At 41.3% G+C, this 23,089-nt stretch overlaps 1 protein-coding gene across 1 annotated transcript in view; it reads left to right on the plus strand.

The window, feature by feature from the left end:
- LOC150085870 (mediator of RNA polymerase II transcription subunit 13-like) overlaps positions 1 to 23,089 on the plus strand; it is a 554,522-nt gene that overhangs the window by 75,119 nt on the left and 456,314 nt on the right. Inside the window, exon 5 of the mRNA XM_090374721.1 lies at positions 1,377 to 1,522. Within this exon, the coding sequence (XP_090230847.1) occupies positions 1,377 to 1,522 (146 nt within the window). The remainder of the gene's footprint in view (positions 1 to 1,376; positions 1,523 to 23,089) is intronic.

Consider the following 23,089-nt stretch of genomic DNA (forward strand, 5'->3'; position numbering starts at 1 on the left):
CCCAGGTTTCATCTCCTGTGCTTATGCGTGAAAGAAAAATCTCTCCTTCACTCTCATAGTACGAGAGAAGTTCTGTACAGTAAACTTTCCAGGCTTCTTTATGCTCATATGTCAGCATTTTCATTAATGGTTATCACAGCAGGTTTCCCTATACCTACTGAATTGCTCAAATTACATGTTGTGATGTGGAAGTCCTCTTTGATCAGTGCATCTGGCTCTTGTCTGTTTTCACTGATGTTACTGGGTGGCCGCTTTAGGGCTTGTCAAGAATCTCACTTTCCCCACTCTTAAAAAACCTATTGGGGTTGCCTTCCCTATTGAGCCCATAGATCTGTCTCCCTCCCCTACTCTATCTGTACACAAGCGAATGTCCAAATTACTGTTTGCCAATAATTTCGGCCTTTCAAATCCTAGCGTTATTACCCCCCCCCCAAAGCGAAAGATGAATTTATTTTTTATTTTTATTTTTTTAAGGTCCTAGCCACTGAAATCTCAGGTCCTTAGGTGTCAGGACCTGCCAGAGTAAATAATTATAATGCTGATATACCTGGCCTGCCTCCACAGGGCTGAGTGCGAGCGTTGGGCCTCAGCAGGGGTCCAGCAGCTAAATTGCCAGAAGAACAATGGTACATAACACTATATGTATACAATATCCGTACACTTTTAAATCTCCAGTGAACTGAAGATTTAAAAGTGCCAGTTCACTGGCGTTTCCAGTGAACTGGCACACCTACAATGAAAGCAACGCGGAGATGGGGGAACCCCCCTGGTGTCGCTTGATACTAAATACACTCTACACTCTTAAAATGTCTTTCCCAACGTTTAACTGCTCACATCAACAGTATTGTCACCATAAATATTTTTGTGATGCATATGGATTTAAATAGGCATTACTTCATCATTGGTAAGATATTCAGTCACTACCCTTTGCTTGATACGTATATCTGTAACATCCACCATTTTGAAATATCCGTGTGCTACACTCATGATACCAATCATAGCGCCACTGAGTATGGTGAAACTAGATTCTAATGACCACTCACTGACAGGCAAAATGATCTGCTTTGCCACATTTGAAAGCAAAAAATTAGGAGGCATTACTTTCGTACCAGTCCTCTTATATTTACTTTTCACTTCATTAATAACATAAAAAGAATAAAAATCCAATTAATTTAAGGGGGAAAATCAAACTCACCTGAAATATAATGCACTCCATACCTTAACAAACTTGTGTTTGTTGGGGTTTTTTTTTTTTTTTTTTTTTTATAATTTCTAGGCATTTTTCACCAGTGAAAATAAAATACAAGAAAAATGATTGTTTATGCTTATTTCCTAAAAACAAATTGTTTTTGTTTAAATCTCATTAACTCTTTCAGTCCGCAGTTTGCTTTCGCCTTCAACTTCTTTGTGCATGGAGAAAGTACTGTATGTGCCAGTGTGGATATCCAACAACGTTCTCCTATTTTTCGGTTAAATAAAAATCATTTTTCTGCTGCACAAAGTTGCCATTCTGGTTTAAAAGGTACGTTAACATGTATTTTTATTTTAATTTTTTATAATATACTAAATAAAATATATTAATGGATCGTGCATTAGTACCAATATGCCGTTTTTAGCTGTTCTCCATCACATTGTCGTCCAAAGGTATAATGCGAGTAGGAGTAATCTACAGACCAGGTGATCGTGAAGATTATGACAAAAGCCTCTACATGCAAATGGAATGGGCAAGTAAGCGTCAATGCCTTATTATGGATGATTTCAATTTGTCTCTAATTGATTGGAGTAAATGGTAAGGAAACTCGACATGGGGAACAAAATTTTTAAATCAACTAGATGACTGTTATTTGTAACAACATGTCAAGGAAAGTACTAGAGAAAAGAATATCCTAGACCTCATCATCACACAGGAATCAGATGACATAACAGTGCTGACAGTAGAGGAACCAGTAGCAGGAAGTGATCACAGAGTTCTACGGTGGATGATGACGAGAGAGGTAGCAGAAGTAAAAGGCAAAGGAATGGGTTTTAATTTCAGAAAAGGAAATTACGATGCCCTAAAGGTACTACATGGCCTCTATTAACTGGGTAGATATCGTGTAGAAAATGAATATATTTGAACTGTGGTACGCTTTTAAAACATTAATCACAGACGCCTTGAATGCGTACCATTAAAAAAATACTCCACGAGGAGGGTTCCAAGTTGGATGAATAGTGAAGTTGCCACATTACTTGAGCAGAAAAGGGTGGCATGGAAAGGTTACAGAGCAATAAAAAGTACTGAAGCCTATAACAGCTACAAGGTGATGTGTAATAGAGCCACAGAAAAGATTCGACAGGAAAAGGCAGTTTATGAGAAATCACTAGCAAACAGAGCAAAGAGGGGGGATAAAGAATCCTTCACATATATAAATGCCAAAAAGAGCAGGACAAACCAGATCGGACCTTTACGTAAGCGAAAGGGGATAGTATTAAATACACCAGCTGCCGTTGCAGGTGAACTCAACAGTTATTTTGCATCGATATTTACAAATGAAAAACCTTTTGTGGCAATGAGAAATTGTGGGAACGAAGTTAAAAAATATGAAATTAATGATATTGAAATTTCGCAAGATTATTTAATGAAAAAACTTTCGAGCCTACAGACCAGTAAGGCTCCTGGAGTTGATGGAATATACCCTATAATGTTAAGGGAGGCAGCAAGCGAGTGCATTGAACCATTGAGGCTAATTATGCAAGCATCACTAGACTCTGGGGAGATTCCCTTGGATTGGAAAAGTGCAAATGTATCTCCCATACATAAGGGTTGCTCTAAAAGTGAAGTTGGAAATTATTGACCTGTCAGTCTGACTTAAGTAGTAGGGGAAATCATGGAGGCAATGATCAAGGGTGGTATTCAGAATCATTTGGATCGAATTGAAATTCTCAAGGATACTCAGCATGGTTTTGTAAAGGGAAAATCATGTTTAACAAATCTGGTTCGCTATTTCGAAAGGGTCACTCACGAGCTGGATTTAGGGAATAATTTCGACATTGTTTATTTAGATTTCAGCAAAGCTTTTGACTCAGTCCCACATGAGCGGTTGCTTTATAAGCTGGAACAGGTTGGAATCACTGGGAAAATCCTTAGATGGATAGAAGGATGGCTTCAGGGCAGGAGGCAGAGGGTTGTGATAAATGGCTATTCCTCAGATTGGGTTGATGTAAGAAGTGGGGTTCGCCAAGGATCAGTATTAGGATCACTGTTGTTTTTAATTTTCATAAACAACATTGATGAAGGGATAGAGGGCGTGATGTCTAAATTTGCAGATGATGTTAAAATTGGTAGAGTAGTTAATGATCACTGTCAAGCTGAGCTTCTTCAGAGAGACCTAGATAGCCTTCAGGAATGGTCAGAAAAATGGCAGCTATGCTTTAATCCAACAAAGTGTAAGGTATTACACCTGGGAAACAGTAATCTCAAAATAACTTATTCACTTGGTGGAGTTAAACTAAACCCAGTACTGGAGGAAAAAGGGACTTGGGCGTTACGATACAGTCAGACATGAAATTCTCTGAGCATTGTAAACAGGTTGCAAGGAAAGCCCATGGTGTCCTATCGATGATCTATCGAACTTTTGCAAGTAGAAATAGGGACGTGATAATCCCATTATATAAGGCTTATGTTCGACCACACTTGGAATACTGTGTTCAAATATGGAGACCGCACCTAAAGAAAGACATCGAGCTTCTTGAAAGGATGCAAAGATGGGTAACTCGCCTTGTGAGATCAGCAAAAGGGCGTACTTATGAAGAAAGAATTCGAATATGTGGGTTGCAGAGTTTGGAAACTAGACACCTTAGAGGAGATTTGATTGAGGTGTTTAAGGCTCTGAGAGGCATCAATAAAATGAATGAGGATGAAATTTTCAAGATTATAAATGATGCTAGAACTAGGGGACATAAATTCAAGTTACAGGGGGAAATGTTTAGATTGGATTGCAGGAAGTTTTATTTTAGTCAGTGTTATAAATTATTGGAATAAGTTGCCTTCATGGGTGGTAGAGACCGACAGTTTGGGGAAATTCAAAGGTCATCTGTTTTATTAATTATTATTATTTATTTTTTGTTTTTGTTTTTATCATTGTTTTGTTCAGATTTTTTTTTTTTTTTTTTTTTTTGGCTGGTGCAGCATAAGCCATAGGCTTTCTTGCACCATGCGGCAATTACTAATACTAATACATCTTCCCTTGTAGGTGTGGATAATGAATGATTTGGTAGCTGGCTCTTATAATTCTCTGGTTAATTTTTATTTTTTGTTACATGAAAAATATAAGGCATTCAGAATTTGAATATGAACAGTACATTATGTAACAAAAAAGGACAGGAGGGGGATAGGTTATGTTAAGAAGCACATAAAATTTAAGGTGATGAATCCAGTGGAAATTGTTGGCCAGTGCAGTGTTGAGTCGGTTTGGTGTGACGTAAACACTGGGAAAACAGAAATGAGGGTCAGAGCAAGTAATAGGCCTAATAGCTGTGACTGGTGTAATGATCAACTATGCAGGTAAATAGAGTGGGCTAGTAAATCAGGTCTTATAATGGGTGATTTTAACTTTCCAGATAATAACTGGAATTTTGGGTTAGTCTCATGCAGTCGGTTTGGTATAACATAAGCACAGCAAGAGCCAGATCGATGCGTGAATTGAAATGACTGCCGCATCACAACATGTGAATTGCGTGATTCAGTATGTAAAGGGAAACCTGCTGTGATAACCATCATAAAGGCTACAACAAGGTTTGCGCCTGGTGGGTCCCGAAAATGCTGACACAGGAGCATAAAGAAGCTTGGAAAGTCATCTGTACTGAACTTCTCTAGTACAGGTGACTTCCACTTAACGCTGATAATTCGTTCCGGAAAAACAGAGCGCTAAGTGAATCAGCGCTAAGCAAGTGCCGCATTCCCATAAGGTAACATATGTACAGTAAACCCCCGCTATTTGCGGGGGTTATGTTCCTGAGAAATGTTGTGGATACCGAAAACGCGAATACTGAGTTATGGCTCCCATAGTAATAAAGGGGTTCCATTCCAAAGTGTGTAATATATAAGAAAAACTAGTCTAAAATTTTGTCTATGTATGTATTATATGTACCTTCATAATATGACTATGTACATAGACAGTACATAGTGAAATGCAAGCATATGGCATTGAAATGAAAATAAGAAACAATTTAATATTAAATGTAATATTTATTAGAAATTTCAAACAAATCTTTCAAACTAGCGCCTTTGCAAGCTAAAAAACTTATCCCGCCAGTGCTATCACCAGTTTTGCTAAAGTGTTGATAAAGGAGTTTTGCTTTTTCACGAATGATGAGTGAACTTAACGGAATTTTATTTTGAGTTTGGTCTTCTATCCACAGATTTAAAGCCTTTTCCATTTTTTTCTAATTTAACATCACGAGTTACAGAGCAAATTTTTGAAGCAAGTAGCGCCTTTTCACGAACACTACGGCGGATTTTTATTTCTGATTTTTTGATTGATCGTACCGTTGACTCATTGATTTTATAATGTTTTGCCACTGAGGAGACACTTTCACCATTAGAAATTTTGTCTAATAACTCAATTTTATTCGCTAATGTCGTCGCCTTCTTTGATCTTTTCACATTTCCCTTGTTATTCGTAGCCATATTTTTGTACTGGTTAGAAAGAACTTGTCCACAATAAAGTCACTTTCTTCCGTTAATACACTCGAAAAAGTCTGTTTTACACTGCAAAACGGTAGATTTATCACTTTTGTAAGCATATCAATTTATAAATTGATAAATTTATTCAATTTATAAGCATATAAATTAAAAGCAAACAACAAAACCTTCCATGACAAGCACATAACACATACTGAACAAGTATTAGCGAGAAACATCCACGCTCGCGATTTTGTCACCCCTCTCTCCCCACCAACTGAGCGCTCTTTTGACCGGGAAAGATAATTTTAGCCACGCCCATGTTTTTTTATGGCGGGAAATATTCACGGCGCTTTAAAATTCACATTTTTTTAGGTTTCATTTTATATTAAATTCGTGATTGCGAAACCACGAATACAGATACCGCGAATAGCAGGGGTTTACTGTATTTGTGAGTTGCGGTCGGTGCCACAGGATATTTCCTAATCAATAATAAACGGTGGTGAAAAGATGCACAAATGTCGGTCAAAATATTTAATATTCAAATATCTGTACATATAAAATAGTCTGCATTACATACATTTATAATTATGTAGTAACTACTTACGTATCAAAATTAAACTTAAAATTCCAATTAAAATCATTAATTTAATTGATCTAAATTGATTTAATTTAACTGTTGAATTTAATCATGAAAAATGTGTCGATTTTGGGTTGAATTTTGGCCCTCTTCCAAATAAACTAAAAGGGGTATTAATTTTAAATCCCCCCCAGTGTTACCACCCAACAATAAAGTCAACCGATCCTTCGCCACTTTGAAACCTGGCATGTTTTTTTATTCTTTCAATGTGAAACTTCTTTTAGGCATTCGTTTCCACAAAAGTCCCGCTTCATCTATGTTAAAAATTTGTTGAGAAGTATAACACATAATACCCCTCTTCAACAATTTTAACAAGTTTTTTTTTAAAGTTTCGGCTCCTTGATCTGTACTTGTGGTTTCTCCCTGGATTTTAAATCTATTCAACCAGCCCTTACTAGTTTTAAATGGTTCCAATTTTTTTTTTTTTTTTTAGGTGTGTTTTCTTCAGATCATCATATAGGCTAATTTTTCTCTTTTTTTTTTTTTTTTTTTATTATTATTTTTTTATAATATTTAACTTAACTGAATTCTGCATTGGATATTATCTTCAATAAAATTAGTTAGTGTTTCCATTTCAATCCTAATAGCCAGCCTAGCCCTAGTTGCTTGCAGTGGAACAGCTATCTTTCCCACTGCTAAAATTAATTCTTTTTTATAATTGTTCTTACAGTTCTTACATAATTTAGGACTTGCAGAGCCCTAAATTATGGCACACATCCGCTTGTCTTTGACCAGAATCGATTCACTTCAAAACGTCTAATTTAATTTTCAAATTCAGTCTTTTTCTTACATTTATAGACTTCGTACTGCGCCAGATGTTGCTTTTTCATTCTTATCGGCCATTATTAACTCTTTGCAAATGTAACTGCGTTGGTTGCATTACTGTAATTACGATACAATGTCCAAGTAAACTGTCCATTACGCACGATGTCTAATACTGTACTGAGTGATGACTAGACTTCGGATAAATGCATATAACGCAAATATTACAAGCAATATACTTGATCATTTTTTAAAATGTTGATCTCATAACAAGTCACTGTACTGCAATTAAATTAGCGTTCGATAAAATTTCACTGAGCATGGGAAAATTTCTCAAGTCGGCGTGTAAACGTTTTAACCATATTTTTATATTCATTTTCAAGCTATCGACTCCATCAAATGAAATGATTTAGTTAAATATGCCAAAAATGCAATATGTAAAAGAGCATTATAGTGATCTGTGACAGCGTTATAGCGAATCAGCGTAAAGCGAACCGCGTTATAAAACGGGGGCCTGCTGTACTGTCTTAGTTGTCTGACGGCACCAGGTCTCCACACTTCTCCAATACTAGTGTAAAGTGTGTTAATTGTCTGACGGCACCAGGGGTTTCCCCATCTCTGCATTGTGTACTCTGTTTTTGTGACACAGAACTCTGTGGAGGCCAGAGATTTAAAAAGTGTGTGGGGGAGTGGAATGTCATGTAGTGTTATGTTCTGTTGCTTCTCTGATCATTTAGCCATTGGGACCGACTGTTGCCCACACTTTGCCACAAGGAGGCAGGTCATGCACCCAGTATTATTTAATTACTCTGGTAGGCCCTGCCACCTAATTTCCAAGGATTTCGGTGACAAGGCCTATATATATTAAAAAAAAAAAAAAAAAAAGCGCTAGAATTTGGATAGGCCAAAAGAGATTTTCAAGAAAGTGGTTGAAATTAGACGATTAGAATTTGGCGGCATTGTTAAGGAAGCGTACTTGGTTGGTTTTGTTAGAGTGGGTGGGGGGGAAACAGTTAGAAGGGTGGAAACACAGAGTAGGCATACCCAAAGAGGTCAATGGGAATGAACCTCACCAGGCGAAGAATGACTGAGGCAGGGAGGGAAAGAGACAGACACCCGTCTCCTTTCCCCCTGTCTGGGGATGGGTTTTAAAGGGAACTGGGTTTGAGTACCCAGTTCAGATCACCAGATACCATGTTGTGTCGATTCCATTAGGATGGTCAAACTGCCCATCCTGCTCTGGGGGTAGGATATGTTCACTCACAGTGGAGTGTAGGAGAGACAGACATTTACTTCATTCATAATCTGCATTCTCTCTCTCTACTTGCATTCTATTTTTATACTTTTTTTCTTATATTTTATACAGGGTGTTTCAGTTAAACGTTTCAGAACTTCTAAGAGGGGTAGGGTACATCCTGACAACTCGAAATCATATAGCAATGTGGGGTCGGAAATGCTTTCCTGAAGCGGTGTTGTACACAGAAGCACCATAAAGAAAAGAGACCGTAAGTGAGAAATCGTTTTAATAATACATGAAAAGAAGCAAAAGGTACATGGATTAAAGTAAGTGTTCGAAGTTTCTTCCACGGGCTACAATGCACACCTCACATCTCCGACGCATGGACATCCGAACATTCTGGAATACTCCAGGCGAATTTCGAATTTCTTGATCAAGAACGCCAAGTTAGTAGGATGGATGATTACACGAACGCAGTGTTAGCCGATATGCATTTGGCGTATGGGGCTGCAAATTGTAGTGGGCCAGCCGCACAGCGTTTGTACGCGGAACGATATCCGACGAGGCGTATTCCCAGTCATAATTTCTTTGCAAGATTGCACCAGAGGTTAGCTGAGAGAGAGGTTCATTTGAAAGAGCTGACAGGGACAGGGTAAGAACAGCACGGACTCCAGCCATCGAACAGAATGTGCTGCAGCATGTACAGGGGAATCCAAGAACGAGTACACGAAGTCTAGCAAACGCAGTCGGGGTTTCCCATTGCAGCGTCTGGAGGATTCTCCGAGAACAAGATATGCATCCGTTTCACGTGCAGCGTGTCCAGACACAGTAACCGGAGGATTATGCACCTCGTATTGCTTTCGCACAGTGGTACCTTGGAAAATGTGCTACAAATCCCCTTTTTCCTGCTGAAGTGTTATTTTCCGATGAGGCATCCTTCACAAGGGAAGGAATTTTCAACACACATAACGACCATATCTGGGCGGTCGAGAACCCGCATGCAATACGACGTCGTGCAGCACAGATTCGATTTTCGGTCAATGTATGGCCGGTATTATGGGAGATCACCTCATCGGACCTTACCTGTTACCGTGTCGTCTAACCGGACCTATCTACTTGATCTTTCTGCAGTAAGTATTGCCACAACTTTTGAGAGATGAACAGATTTCTGCATCGACGCAACAGACAATGTGGTTCCAACACGATGGAGCCCCTGCCCATTATAGCGGAGATGTTCGTAACTACCTGGATGTCACATTTGGTCAACAGTGGATCGGACGTGGTGGTCCCATGCGTTGGCCTGCTCGGTCACCCGACCTATCATGTCTTGATTTTTATTTCTGGGGTCATATGAAATCGCTAGTTTATGACACCCCTGTTGACAATGCTGAGGAGCTGGTTGCAAGAATCGCAGTAGCTGCCGAAGAAATTCGAAATTCGCCTGGAGTATTCCAAAATGTTCGGATGTCCATGCGTCGGAGATGAGGCATGCATTGTAGCCCGTGGAAGAAACTTCGAACACTACTTTAATCCATGTACCTTTTGCTTCTTTTCATGTATTATTAAAACGATTTCTCACTTACGGTCTCTTTTCTTTATGGTGCTTCTGTGTACAACACCGCTTCAGGAAAGCATTTCCGACCCCACATTGCTATATGATTTCGAGTTGTCAGGATGTACCCTACCATTCTTAGAAGTTCTGAAACGTTTAACTGAAACACCCTGTGTATATATATATTTTTTTTTCCTGTTAGATTATATATATATATATATTTTTTACTCATTCATATTTTTTTTCACACACCAGGGGGGTGCTGTGGTGTGTAATGTAAATTAAATACTAATGCATTTGACCCCAGGGATTCACATCTGGCGAGTATGGGCTTGGCACACACCCAGGGTCCTGAGCTGGTTATCATCATTGTTGTTTAATTGCTGGGGAGCTGAATTGCCATTCTTTACATAGTTCTGTGCATTTCGAATACTTTCTGTGTGAAAGATGTAAAGGCTGTATAGTTTTCCTCTTCTATGAAGAACATATGCTCTTCTCCTCTGGGATTCAAAATTATACATTGATATAGAATGTGTGCCCAGTCTTCATTCTCACCACAGGTGTAGTTTGGGGTCATCAATCAGCCCTAAGGGCGTTAGTTTTGCCTTTAGGGAGCCGTGACCTGTCAGTATAAATGTTGCAAAAAGTCCAGTGGCATACCACTTAGGGTGGCTTTGGGCTAACCATTGTCACCAAGTGTGGCAGAAACCTTTTAGTAACCAGACCTCTGGTTTCCTGCTCCCCCTTTGTTTACCATAGCTCATGGAGCTTTGTGGCTATTCTTTTTCCAGTACTACGAGAGTGAAGGAGAGATTTTTCTTTCACGCATAGTCACACAGTACCAAGATGTTTGTGAATTTATATGATGACTGTGTTCCAAACCAGCATGTTAGGCAATGAAAGAAAACAGCACCCTTGATCTAATTATCAGCAGTGACTTCTCATGCATTAAGAATCTGCAGATAAAAGATCAAATGGGAGGCATGATCACAGTGTATTGATGTGAGATTTACTTAAAGATATAATTACTGTTGAGGGCAAAGGAAAGGACTTTTACCTTCATGAAGGTGACTGTAGTGGTCTCAGACAGTTTTAACATTGAAAACATCTTTATTGGGGTTAGTTGACTCTTTGCATTATGAAAAAGCATTACAAAAAGGTGGAATAAAGTAACATATAATAACATCTGCAGCTCAAGTTATATAATCTCCTCCAAACGAATTGAATTGCAACACAGAGGATGTCCACGTGCATATATATTATTATGGTCAAACAATTAGGTGAATTGTTTGACCATAATATGCGAGAAATTATAGTCACTTTAGAAAATATATTCTAGATTAGTTCAAACAAATAAAATGTCAGCCAACTTTAACATCTTAAACAATTTATAAAAGTGTATAATATAAGAGATAGATATAGTCAGTGCTGCCATTATGAAAACAATAGTAAACGTAAACAGCATCCAGCTAAAGCTGCAGCCCAATGTATAAGAGAATATCACCAATGTAAGAAACAGAAATTAGAAATAAAATCCCGAGACTTCCCAACCCTAGTAAAAAAAAGCTGCAGCACAGTTAATGAAAGAATATCATCAACACAAGAAACAGAAATTAGAAGAAAATCCCGAGACTTCCCAGTTTATGGCTAAAACCTCCCCACAACAAATGAGAGAATAATGACAACGAAAGAAAAATTTACAAGTGGTTTATGACCCTAAACAAAATTTCTTTTCTATGCCAGTATAAATTATAACAAGGCCTATAAATAAATCAAAAGAAAAATTGATGATAATTTCATTTGGGGTATACTTGTGATGTATGTAACTGGTTATAGTTTAATATGGATTTGAAACCAGTTCCTGATACCTAAATCACCATTGGATGAAGAAAATGTTGGAATGGAAGCAACAATCAGAATGATAATTTGTTATGTTCTGCAGATTAAATTATGAAAATACAAAATTACAGCAACATAAACGTGAATTCACTTGTTTTAAAAATAATAAAATGAAGCAGCAAGGAAGTTGATTTGAAGCACTATTTTGGCTTATGAGGGGCATTCAATAAATTATCTACCTACACCTGATGAAAATGAGATAGAGGCAAAAATCTTTTTTTATTTTTCAATGTAACTCCCCTGAACCTTCAATACACTTGTTCCATTTTCTTGGCAATGAAGAAATACCAGACAAATAAAATTCTCCGTCCTTTCCATCAAAGAATGCAGGAACATCAGACTTCAGTTCATTATCATCAGCAAAGTGATGGCCACGTATGTTTTTCTTTAGGTGTCGAAACAGGAAATAATCACTGGGGAGGCAGATCTGAACTGTCTCAAAGCAGCAGCAACAGCATGTGACCTCTGCACTAATGCATTGTCGTGAATAAGCAGCACACTTCCGGAAAGTTTTCCAAAACGTTTTTTCTTTATGACTTTCCTTAGGTTGTACAGTAGAGATGCATATGACTCTCCAGTGACTGCCTGCTCGTGTTCCAAGTAGCGAAAGTAAAATTCTCTCAGCATCCGAAAAAATGGTGGCCATAATCATGCTAGCTAAAGGTTGTGTCCGAAATTTTTTGGATGGGGATAACCCTTGTGCTTCCATTGCATTGATTCTTGCTTGGTCTTAGGATCCCAGTGATGAACCCATGTTTCCTCACCCCTAACGATTCTGGAGATGAAAGTTTCATGATCTCTTCCATAAAGCTCTCAATGCTCCTCACAACGTCATACTCTGATAAGGCGCCTCCGTAGCCAGGTGGGCAGGAGCAGCAGAGCGTAGCACACACTTCTTGATTAGACCGGGGTTCAAACCCGTGACCACCAAATACGGAGGATGCGGAAAGGTCAGGGAATGACCACCGCATATCCCTGGAGCAATATGACTTTAGTTGCTAATGCTCCTAAAAACCAAACAACAACAATATACTGTGATAAATGATAAAGGGCCTGTGGTACTGGATTCCATGACTAAAAGAAAATAACAATACAGTATACATCCAATGACTAAAAATGGAGCTTTCAGGGTAAATGGACAGTTTCTTCAGCATTATAACGTATATGATTCTAACAGAATATAGACGTTAGAGATAAAAATTTAACAGATACAAGAGTTGTGCATTCCCTGGTGCATATGGCCGCATGATTGAGCATTTATATACTAGGTTGGCATTAATTGTTGGTACACTGGAGTGTGTTGGTTTGCTGCCGGCGTTTGATCTTCAAGACAGTTGATTCCAAGATAGGGTGTAGTCTCGTGCCCTTGCAACGATTCAAGGTTCACCTTGATTAGACCGGGGTTCGAGCCCGTGACCACCAAATACGGAGGATGCGGAAAAGTCAGGGAATGACCACTGCATATCCCTGGAGCAATATGGCTCCAGGGATATGCGGCGGTGCTTAAATTGCATGATGTTTAACGATTCTAGCCAAGGCGGTGGCGGAAGTGCTGGGATTGGTCAATAACTTCGTAATCACATTTAGGGTTAAGGTCATGTTGGGTCAACCTGAAATGTTCTGCAATTCCAGAGTGGTCAGTGTCACAAGCCGAATCGATCTGTCATACTCTGCGAGGCGGTCTTGAAGGCCTCTCTAGTTCTCCCCTATATAGCAACTGCCACAACCTTTGCGGTACACCACTCCGCTTTGCAAAAGAGGGGCAACTGGAGTTTTCACATTAGAAATCAGAGAACGTAAGCTCCTACCAGGTAGTTGTACGCATTTTATATGGTGTTCCCGGAGGATTTTCAAAATCGGGTCCAACGTGCCCGGATAGTAGGGAATATAGGCTGTAGGCATATTGTCATGTGGGGACGACGACGGCCTCAGGCGGGTAGTAAGCTCTTGCGCTTGTAGCAAGCAGTTGTCTAATATATGGGTTGGGTAACACAATTGGCCAGGTCAGTTTTTACTCTAGAAATCTCAGTGCACCTAGCTTCCTCTCAGCTGGAGTGGCTCCAAGCTCGGGAGAATAGAGCACGCGCAGTGGAGTTTAGATGACCAAGAGGCTTGGCCCAATCTGTAGTTAGTAAACTGCCTGCACCGCATTGGTTTACAGTATACAAAGGTTTCCAGGCATGGGCTCACCCGCTTTACTAAAACAGCTAAAAACGGAAGGGACCCATTCACTTCTAGTTCTAAAGTGAACTGGATGAATAGCGATAGAGAATTGAGGTACTCTAGCAGTGCTGTCTCTGAACCATGTGGGATGACGGTGAAGATGTCATCGAAGTGTCTGCACCACATTGTAATGGGTACAGGCAGGCTTAGGAATATGTGTTCCTCTAATTCCTCCATAGCGATGTTGGCAATGATGGAGCTGACAGGGACATACATCGCTGTACCGTGTACCTGCTTGTATAGGAAAACTTCGAAGGTAATGACGCTGCCTGACAAGCATAGGTTGAGGGCAGTACAGATGCCCTCTGTGGATAGCGATATTCTACTCGGTAGGTTTGAGTCATTCTCTAGAAGTCGCTTGGTGCAGTTAACGGCCTGTTGGACTGGAATCAATGTAAACAGAGACATGACATCAAACGATGCCATAATCTCATTGTCAGGGATTGTAAGTTCTTTAATTAGGCGAATAAATTCCTCGCTGTTGGTGACATTGTGGACGGCATTTCCCACTAGAGGTGAAAGGAGTCGCACAATGTACTTAGACAGCTCATATGTAGGCAAGTTGCAAAGATTGTGGCAGTTGCTATATAGGGGAGAGCTCGAGACGCCTTCAAGACCGACTTGCAGAGAATGACAGATCAATCCGCCCTGGTGACACTGACCACTCCGCAATTGCACTCGACCCACCATGACCTTAACCCTAAACGCGATTACGAAGTGATCGACCAATCTCAGCACTTTTGCCACCGCCTTTGGCTAGAATCGTTAAACATATCAAACAATTCAAGAACCTTGAATCACTGCAAGGGCACGAGACTACACCCTACCTTGAAATCAACTGTCTTGAAGTTCGACAAATGCTGGCAGCAAACCCACACATGTCCATGTACCAACAGTGAATGCCAATCTGGTATATGAATGCTCAATCACGTGGCCATGTATGCACCAGAGCATGCACAACTCTTGTATCTGTTAAATTTTTATTTCTAACATCCATATTCTATTAGAATCTGTATACGTTATAATGCTGAAGAAAGGGTCCGTCTACCCTGAAAGCTCCATTTTTAGTCATTAAAATTTGTCACTGGATGTATACTGTGTTGTTATTTTCTTTTTCCTTTAATCATACTCTGAATTGCTTCTGCACAGAGGTCAGAAATTTGGGCACCCACCCACCTTGCACTGACCTTCGTTATCGGCAAATGTTCTGTTCGTGGAGAATTGTTATAACTGTTCCCTCAGATATGTCACATTCCCTAGAGATTAGGGACACCTGTAAACGTCTCATTCAGCACAATGGTTTCCACAACTTGGAACATTTCTGAAGTGGTCACTGTGACAGGCCTTCCTGGACATGGATCATCTTCGATGGACTCTCTACCCCACTTGAATTGTTTTGACCAGAATTTCATCTGGTACTCTGAAGGTGCACTCTTGCCATACACAGCCACCGTCTTTTCATGAATGGCCTTTGGCCCATTTCCTTCTTTGGTAAGAAACTTGATAACTGAACATTGCTCCAATTTCAGCAAATCCATAATTTAATACAGGTATCTTCCTTCTTTTTGTTACAGCAGCAGAACCTAAAAACAGTGGAATCAAAATCAACATGATTCGAGTTGAGATATGTAGGAATATGATGAATCATTTAAATATAACTTTGGAAAATACCTTAGGTAAATAATTTATTGAACGCCCCTCATCATCAGCCATTTTCAATCCACTGCAGGATGAAGGCCTCTCCAACAGCTTTCCAGTTCATTTTGTTTTGTGCAATAGCCATCCATTTACTACCCACAAACTCATGAATTTCATCTATCCATCTCATTATGAGAGCATCCTTAGATTCAGGGGTGGTCCTATGGACTGGACATATGGAAATGTATCCCCAATTCACAAAGGGCAGTATGGATAATTATGGACCCGTTAGCTTGACTTCTGTTCCACTGAAAATAATGGATTCAGTGTTAATGGTGCCCCCCCCCCTCCCAGGATTGAGTGTTGGGCCCATTTTTGTATTCTATATTTATTAATGATATTGATGAAGGCATAGCAGGCCCCTCGACGTGGGCACCTGTACGTGGTGAGGGGACCTCCCAGTGATGCTGCTGGTTTTCCAGATTAGCATCACTGGGATCCAACGCCCATACCTTGGTTCCAGGGTTACAACATTGGAATCCGGCGTGTGCAGCCGTGCGCCGCGACCCGTGGAAGCGGAAAGGGGGATCCTGGTGGTTGAGGGGCCCAGCCTTAATACACCACTTTGGCCCCTGCTTCGACGAGACGGGTGGTCCCGGACCGGCTCGACTGGGATCAATCGGCGGGTGGTATTATACTGCTAGGGTCAACTGCGTTCCAATAAGTCTCCCTCCCTATGGTCCTGGGACGGGATAAAGACTTATTGGTAACGTGGGTATGGTGTTCTAAGCGAACTCGGCGTCCCATTCGTGTACGCAGTACCTGCTAGTTCACGAGTGGGCGCCCCCTCGTAGGGCTCCGTGGTGGGTGAGGTACTTAGGCATCAGACACTTTTTCTTTACTCTTATGAGTAATTTAAATTCTATTTCTTCTGGGGCCCCAACAAGGCCCCTACCTAACCGAGACGAAACCACAGAAAATACTTGTGCAAAAAGAGCCAGAACTGAGGATACACCACCATCTGTCACACCGCTTTTCCTCATTCTCCATTCCACCGGAGAGCAGGCACTCGGGAAAATGTCACCCTTTTTCATCCAGAAAGGATTAGAAGGGTTGACAGGATCCCCAAAATCTGTCAAAAGGCTACGTTCTGGAGACATTTTAGTTGAGGCTGCAAGCCAAAAACATGCACAGCAACTACTGAAAGCCACATCTTTAGGGGGATTACCGATCATCGTTACTCCCCATAAAACCTTGAATTTCTCACGCGGTGTCATATCAGAGTGGGATCTTCTTCATGTTTCTGAAGAAGAGATCTGCTCTGAACTTAAAGAGCAAGGAGTGACGGCTGTCAAAAGAATATCGATGCGGAAGGATGGGAATCTCGTCCCTACCCGAGTTCTCATCGTAACGTTTAACACCCCACGGCCTCCAAGTTCCATAAAAGCAGGCTATTTAAACTGCCCAGTGAGGGCTTATATCCCCAACCCACTGAGGTGCTTTAAATGCCAAAAGTATGGCCACTCTCAAACAGCTTGTCGTGGCAACCCCGCCTGTGCTCGCTGTGGTGCTAAAGACCATGAGAGCAAGGAATGTTTAGCTTCTAAGCCAAGTTGTACAAACTGCCAAGGGGAACACCCTGCATACTCTCGAGCATGCCAGCGGTGGAAAGAGGAGAAGGAAATTCAGAAACTAAAAACAGAGCTAAACATCTCCTATCAGGAGGCCAGAAGACGCATCCAACCTATAAATAGCGCCAAGCCCTCATATGCCCAGAAAGCTTCTGGGAAAAGTACCATTGGTACTCAGACTGATATGAGTATTCCACCAAGGGAGTCTTTTACCCCCATTGCGCGCTATTTATTAAGTTCCGAAAAGCCCACCCAAAAATCACAGTCAGCCGCCACTGCTATATCCGTACCTCCTAGTGCTCCACCACTTCCAAAACAGAGTACTAAAGAAACCAAGAAGAAAGGGGAGCAGACATCTACAATTCAAGAGACAATGGATGTCGAAAATAAGGAGGTACAGGACGACCCTGTCCTGGAACTCTTTGCGAAAGACGAAGAAGAAATGGATACAGGCCAACGTCCAGTCTTTCCAAAGAGAGATAAACCCAGGACTGAGAAAATGAAGCCCTCAGCCCTTCGGAAGCCACCAGACGGACCCAGTAAATCAAAATAATGGGTACATTTAAATTTCTCCAATGGAATTGCCGTGGATTTCGTAGAAATAGAGATGACATCAAGGCTCTCCTGAGTAAGCATGAACCAACTTGCTTTTGCTTACAGGAGACATATTTAACGGCAAATGAAGATCCTTACTTACGTAACTGCTCAGTTATTCGCAGAGACAGAGCTGGGGATGGACCTGCCCACGGAGGAGTTTCTATCCTTGTGGGTAACCACACCCCCTTTCAAGCTGTGATTCTTACCACTAATCTAGAGGCTGTAGCAGTTCGTCTTACAGTAGGGTTCCTACTAACTGTTTGCTCCATTTATTTGCCACCTGGGAACGACACCGCCCAGGCAGACCTTGATGATCTCATTAAGCAACTGCCACCCCCTTTCCTATTATTAGGGGATTTTAATGGACATAATCCGCTGTGGGGTAGTTCTGACATCAACAGAAGGGGTCGGATTATCGAGCGATTGCTTGAAAACAATGATCTGGCCCTTCTAAATGTGGGATCTAACACCTTTTTCCACACGGCTACCCGTACATTTACTGCTATTGATCTTTCCATCTGCTCCTCTTCCCTCCTGCCTCTGAGTACATGGGAGGTTGAAGATAACCTTTATGGTAGTGATCACTTCCCCGTGTTATCCACCATTTCAAATGGGAGACAATGTCACCAGTCGAGGATACCACGTTGGAAGATCGATCATGCCGACTGGAATGCCTTTCGTCATCTGGCAACGTTTAATACCACCATAGTCAGCCAGGAGTCAATTAATGAGGCAGTTAAAAACGTCACAGAAAGTATAGCCCAGGCAGCAGCAGTTGCAATTCCCAGGACATCGTCCCGTTTTCCACGTTTTCCAAAACCATGGTGGAATGGAGAATGCACAGCGGCTAGGAAGGCTCAAAATAAAGCATGGGGATTTTTCCGCCGTTACCCCACCACAGATAATTTAATAGCCTTTAAACGTGCACGTGCCAAAGCACGGTACATTAGACGTCAGAGCCAAAAGGAATCTTGGATCAAATTTACATCTTCCCTTACAAGGGCCGCCAATCCCAAAGCCATCTGGGACAAAGTTCGGAAAATGAAGGGCAAATACAACTCACACCCTTCAACGATCCTGGAACATAATGGATGTACAATTGCAGATCTAACTGCAATTGCAAATACTCTAGGGGAGACATTTGCTAAAGTGTCTTCAGAAACAGCTTACCCCCCAGAGTTCCTCGCACACAAGCAGAGAGCAGAAAAACATCACCTAAAGCTGTCCTCTAACAATCGCGAGGAATACAATCAGCCCTTTACACAGTGGGAGCTGAAAGCAGCACTCTTACTCTCCAAGGCAAGTGCTGTTGGGCCAGACGACATCCATTATGAGATGATTAAACATCTTTCATCGGAATCCATGGATCGTTTGCTCTGTCTCTATAATAGAATCTATATTGAAGAGACATTTCCGGACTCGTGGCATGTGGCAACTATCCTCCCCTTTCCGAAACCAGGAAAGGATCCAAAAACACCAAACAATTACCATCCTATTGCTCTGACGAGCTGCTTGTGCAAGATCCTGGAAAGAATGGTCAATGCTCGTCTCTTGTGGTATTTAGAAGCTAATGACCTCCTTTCCAGGATACAGTGTGGCTTCCGAAGGAATCGGTCAACACTTGACCATTTAATCCGCTTGGAAACATCTATACGTGATGCTTTCCTAAAACGTGAGCACCAGGTGTCAGTTTTCTTTGATATGGAAAAAGCGTATGACACGGCTTGGAGATATGGAATTTTAAAAGATATATATAACTTTGGTCTTAGAGGACACATTGCCCTCTTTATCAAAAACTTCCTTACAGACCGGTCTTTCCAAGTTCGTGTGGGATCCACCCTCTCCCGACCATTCTGCCAAGAAGAGGGAGTTCCACAGGGATCAGTTTTAAGCGTTACGCTTTTTGCAATCAAAGTTAACTCTATAACCGAACAACTTCCTCCTACCGTAAACAGTGCCCTCTTTGTAGATGACTTTAGCATCTTTTTGCAGTCATGCAATATGAGGGTCATCGAAAGACAATTGCAGCATGCCATAGACCACGTCAACTCTTGGGCAGTGACTAATGGTTTTAGGTTCTCGCCACAGAAGACCGTTTGCGTACACTTTTGTCGCAAACGGAACCTTCACCCTGAACCAGAACTTAAACTCGGACAAGACATCATTCCAGTAGCACCTGAGACAAAATTCTTGGGGCTCATTTTCGACAAGAAGTTGACATTTTTACCTTACATTCGTCAACTTCGGACAAGGTGCACAAGAGGGCTGAATCTCCTACGCTCTATTTCCTCCAATAAATGGGGAGCAGACCGCTCCACTTTGCTCAGCCTCTATCGTGCACTTGTCCGATCTAAACTAGACTATGGGTCCCAAGTGTACACATCGGCTAGAAACAGCGTACTTAGATGGCTGGACCCAGTCCACCACCAAGCCATCCGAATTGCTACTGGAGCATTTAGAACATCCCCTGTCCAGAGTTTATATGTTGAAGCATCTGAACCACCACTGTCATTGCGACAAAAGCAATTGTCTTTAAAATATACTGTTAAATTAAAATCCCTGCCAGACAACCCTACGTGGACGTCCGTTTTCAAGCCACAATGGGAAAACTTATATAACACTCGTCAGACTGCCAATCGGCCTTTTGGTATCCATGTCCAAGATCTGCTCAGAGAGCTCGACATCACGGTAGACGATGTTGCCCAGTCACCAAGGCAATCACTTCCACCCTGGCATGCTCGCATCCCATCATGCGACTTCTCCCTTAAAAATTGGGGAAAGTCCACAACTCCATCTTCTGTCTACCACCAACTCTACGCTGCCCACCGGACCGAATATTCCGACTTCTTGCCTATCTTCACTGATGGCTCGAAGTCGGAGTTGTCTGTTGGATGTGCTGCTATCTTTCCAGGTCTTTCTATATCTGGAAAGATTCCCCAACAATGCAGCATATATACAGCTGAGTTGTATGCTATAGAGTTAGCCTTGGACCACATTAAAACCCATAGGTACCAAAAGTGTATGGTGTACACTGATTCTCTAAGTTCACTGCAGGCTTTATCGGGTAGGAGGTATAATCCTCATCCATTTGTGACCCGGATTCAGCAGACGTTGCATTCCTTGTTTGAGTGTTCATTTGACATTCGTTTCTGCTGGATTCCAAGCCACATTGGGATAGTGGGAAATGAACTGGCAGATGCTGCGGCCAGGTCACCCGAACCCCAAAACAGTTATTGCCTGTTAGTCCCCTATACAGACTACAGGCAGTTAATACACGATAAATTACTGTCCCAATGGCAACAATCCTGGCATGAGCAAGTCACAAACAAGCTCTATCAGATAAAGCCTGTAATCGGACATTGGCAGTCTAGTCTGCACAGGAATCGCAGAGAGGAAGTTGTATTAGCTCGGCTCCGCATAGGACACAGTCATCTTACACATGCTTTTTTGCTGAGGGCAGATGACTGTCCTATGTGTGAGAATTGTGACACCTATTTAAGTATACGCCACATTTTAACCGAGTGTCCACGTTTTAGACACGAACGTGATTTTTATTTTACCGCTTTTAGTCCTCTGGCTGAGCCTTATACACTCAGTCAGATTTTATCCGACAATGACAATGTGTCTGCTGTTTTTAACTTTTTAAAATCAGTAAACCTTTTTAATCGAATTTAAAATTCATTTGGCATTCCTTGGCTCATATGTTTAGTACTTTTACTCCTTTTATATCTTGACATGGTGGCCTAACTACTTAGGTCACTGAATATCTTCACTTTTTATATATGACCGGTATTTGGCGCATTATAGCCTCAGTTGCTGATGCGCCAATAAACCCCAAACCAAACCAAAGCATAGCAGGCTTAATGTTTAAGTTTGCAGATGATACGAAGATCGGAAGTATATTTAATCACAGTAATCAGGATATGCTACTGCAACAAGATCTTGACAAATGCAAGGTACTTGGGGCGCCTCCGTAGCCAGGTGGGAAGGAGCAGCAGTGCGTAGCACATGCTTCTTGATTAGACTGGGGTTCGAGCCCGTCACCACCAAATACGGAGTATGCGGAAAGGTCAAGGAATGACCACCGCATATCCCGGAGCAATATGGCCTTAGTTGCTAATGCTCCTAAAAACCAAATAACAAACAAACAACAACAAACAGCAAGGTACTTCATATGGGGAGCAGTAACTCAGATTATGAACCACCTAGATTATGATTCACAATATCTCATATTGTGAATTACCTCACAACGAGTTGCCGAGGTATTGCACTGCTTTGAATAAGTAACATTTTATCAGTGGAGAAGACTGTTACTTATTCTTGGCGGATACCACCACCCAGATGGCACCATTTCGAAGCTTGTTGGCTTACTCATCAGTGGGTTGGCAGGTACCTGGTATCCACCGAGAATACGTAACATTAGTCTTCTCCACTGGTAAAATGTTAATGTTACTTATTCAAAGCAGTGCAATACCTCGGCAACTCGTTGTGAGGTGATTCACAATATGAGATATTGTGAATCATAATCTAGGTGGTTCATAATCTGAGTTACTGCTCCCCATATGAAGTACCTTGCTGTTTGTTGTTGTTTGTTTGTTATTTGGTTTTTAGGAGCATTAGCAACTAAGGCCATATTGCTCCGGGATATGCGATGGTCATTCCTTGACCTTTCCGCATACTCCGTATTTGGTGGTGACGGGCTCGAACCCCAGTCTAATCAAGAAGCATGTGCTACGCACTGCTGCTCCTTTCCACCTGGCTACGGAGGCGCCCCAAGTACCTTGCATTTGTCAAGATCTTGTTGCAGTAGCATATCCTGATTACTGTGATTAAATATACTTCCGATCTTCATATCATCTGCAAACTTAAACATTAAGCCTGCTATGCCTTCATCAATATCATTAATAAATATAGAATACAAAAATGGGCCCAACACTCAATCCTGGGAGGGGGGGGGGGGGCACCATTAACACTGAATCCATTATTTTCAGTGGAACAGAAGTCAAGCTAACGGGTCCATAATTATCCATACTGCCCTTTGTGAATTGGGGATACATTTGCATATGTCCAGTCCATAGGACCACCCCTGAATCTAAGGATGCTCTCATAATGAGATGGATAGATGAAATTCATGAGTTTGTGGGTAGTAAATGGATGGCTATTGCACAAAACAAAATGAAATGGAAAGCTGTTGGAGAGGCCTTCATCCTGCAGTGGATTGAAAATGGCTGATGATGAGGGGCGTTCA

This window comes from Mastigoproctus giganteus, chromosome 5 (assembly GCF_048544385.1).
Source record: "Mastigoproctus giganteus isolate SK-2022 chromosome 5, ASM4854438v1, whole genome shotgun sequence".
Taxonomy (NCBI): domain Eukaryota; kingdom Metazoa; phylum Arthropoda; class Arachnida; order Uropygi; family Thelyphonidae; genus Mastigoproctus; species Mastigoproctus giganteus.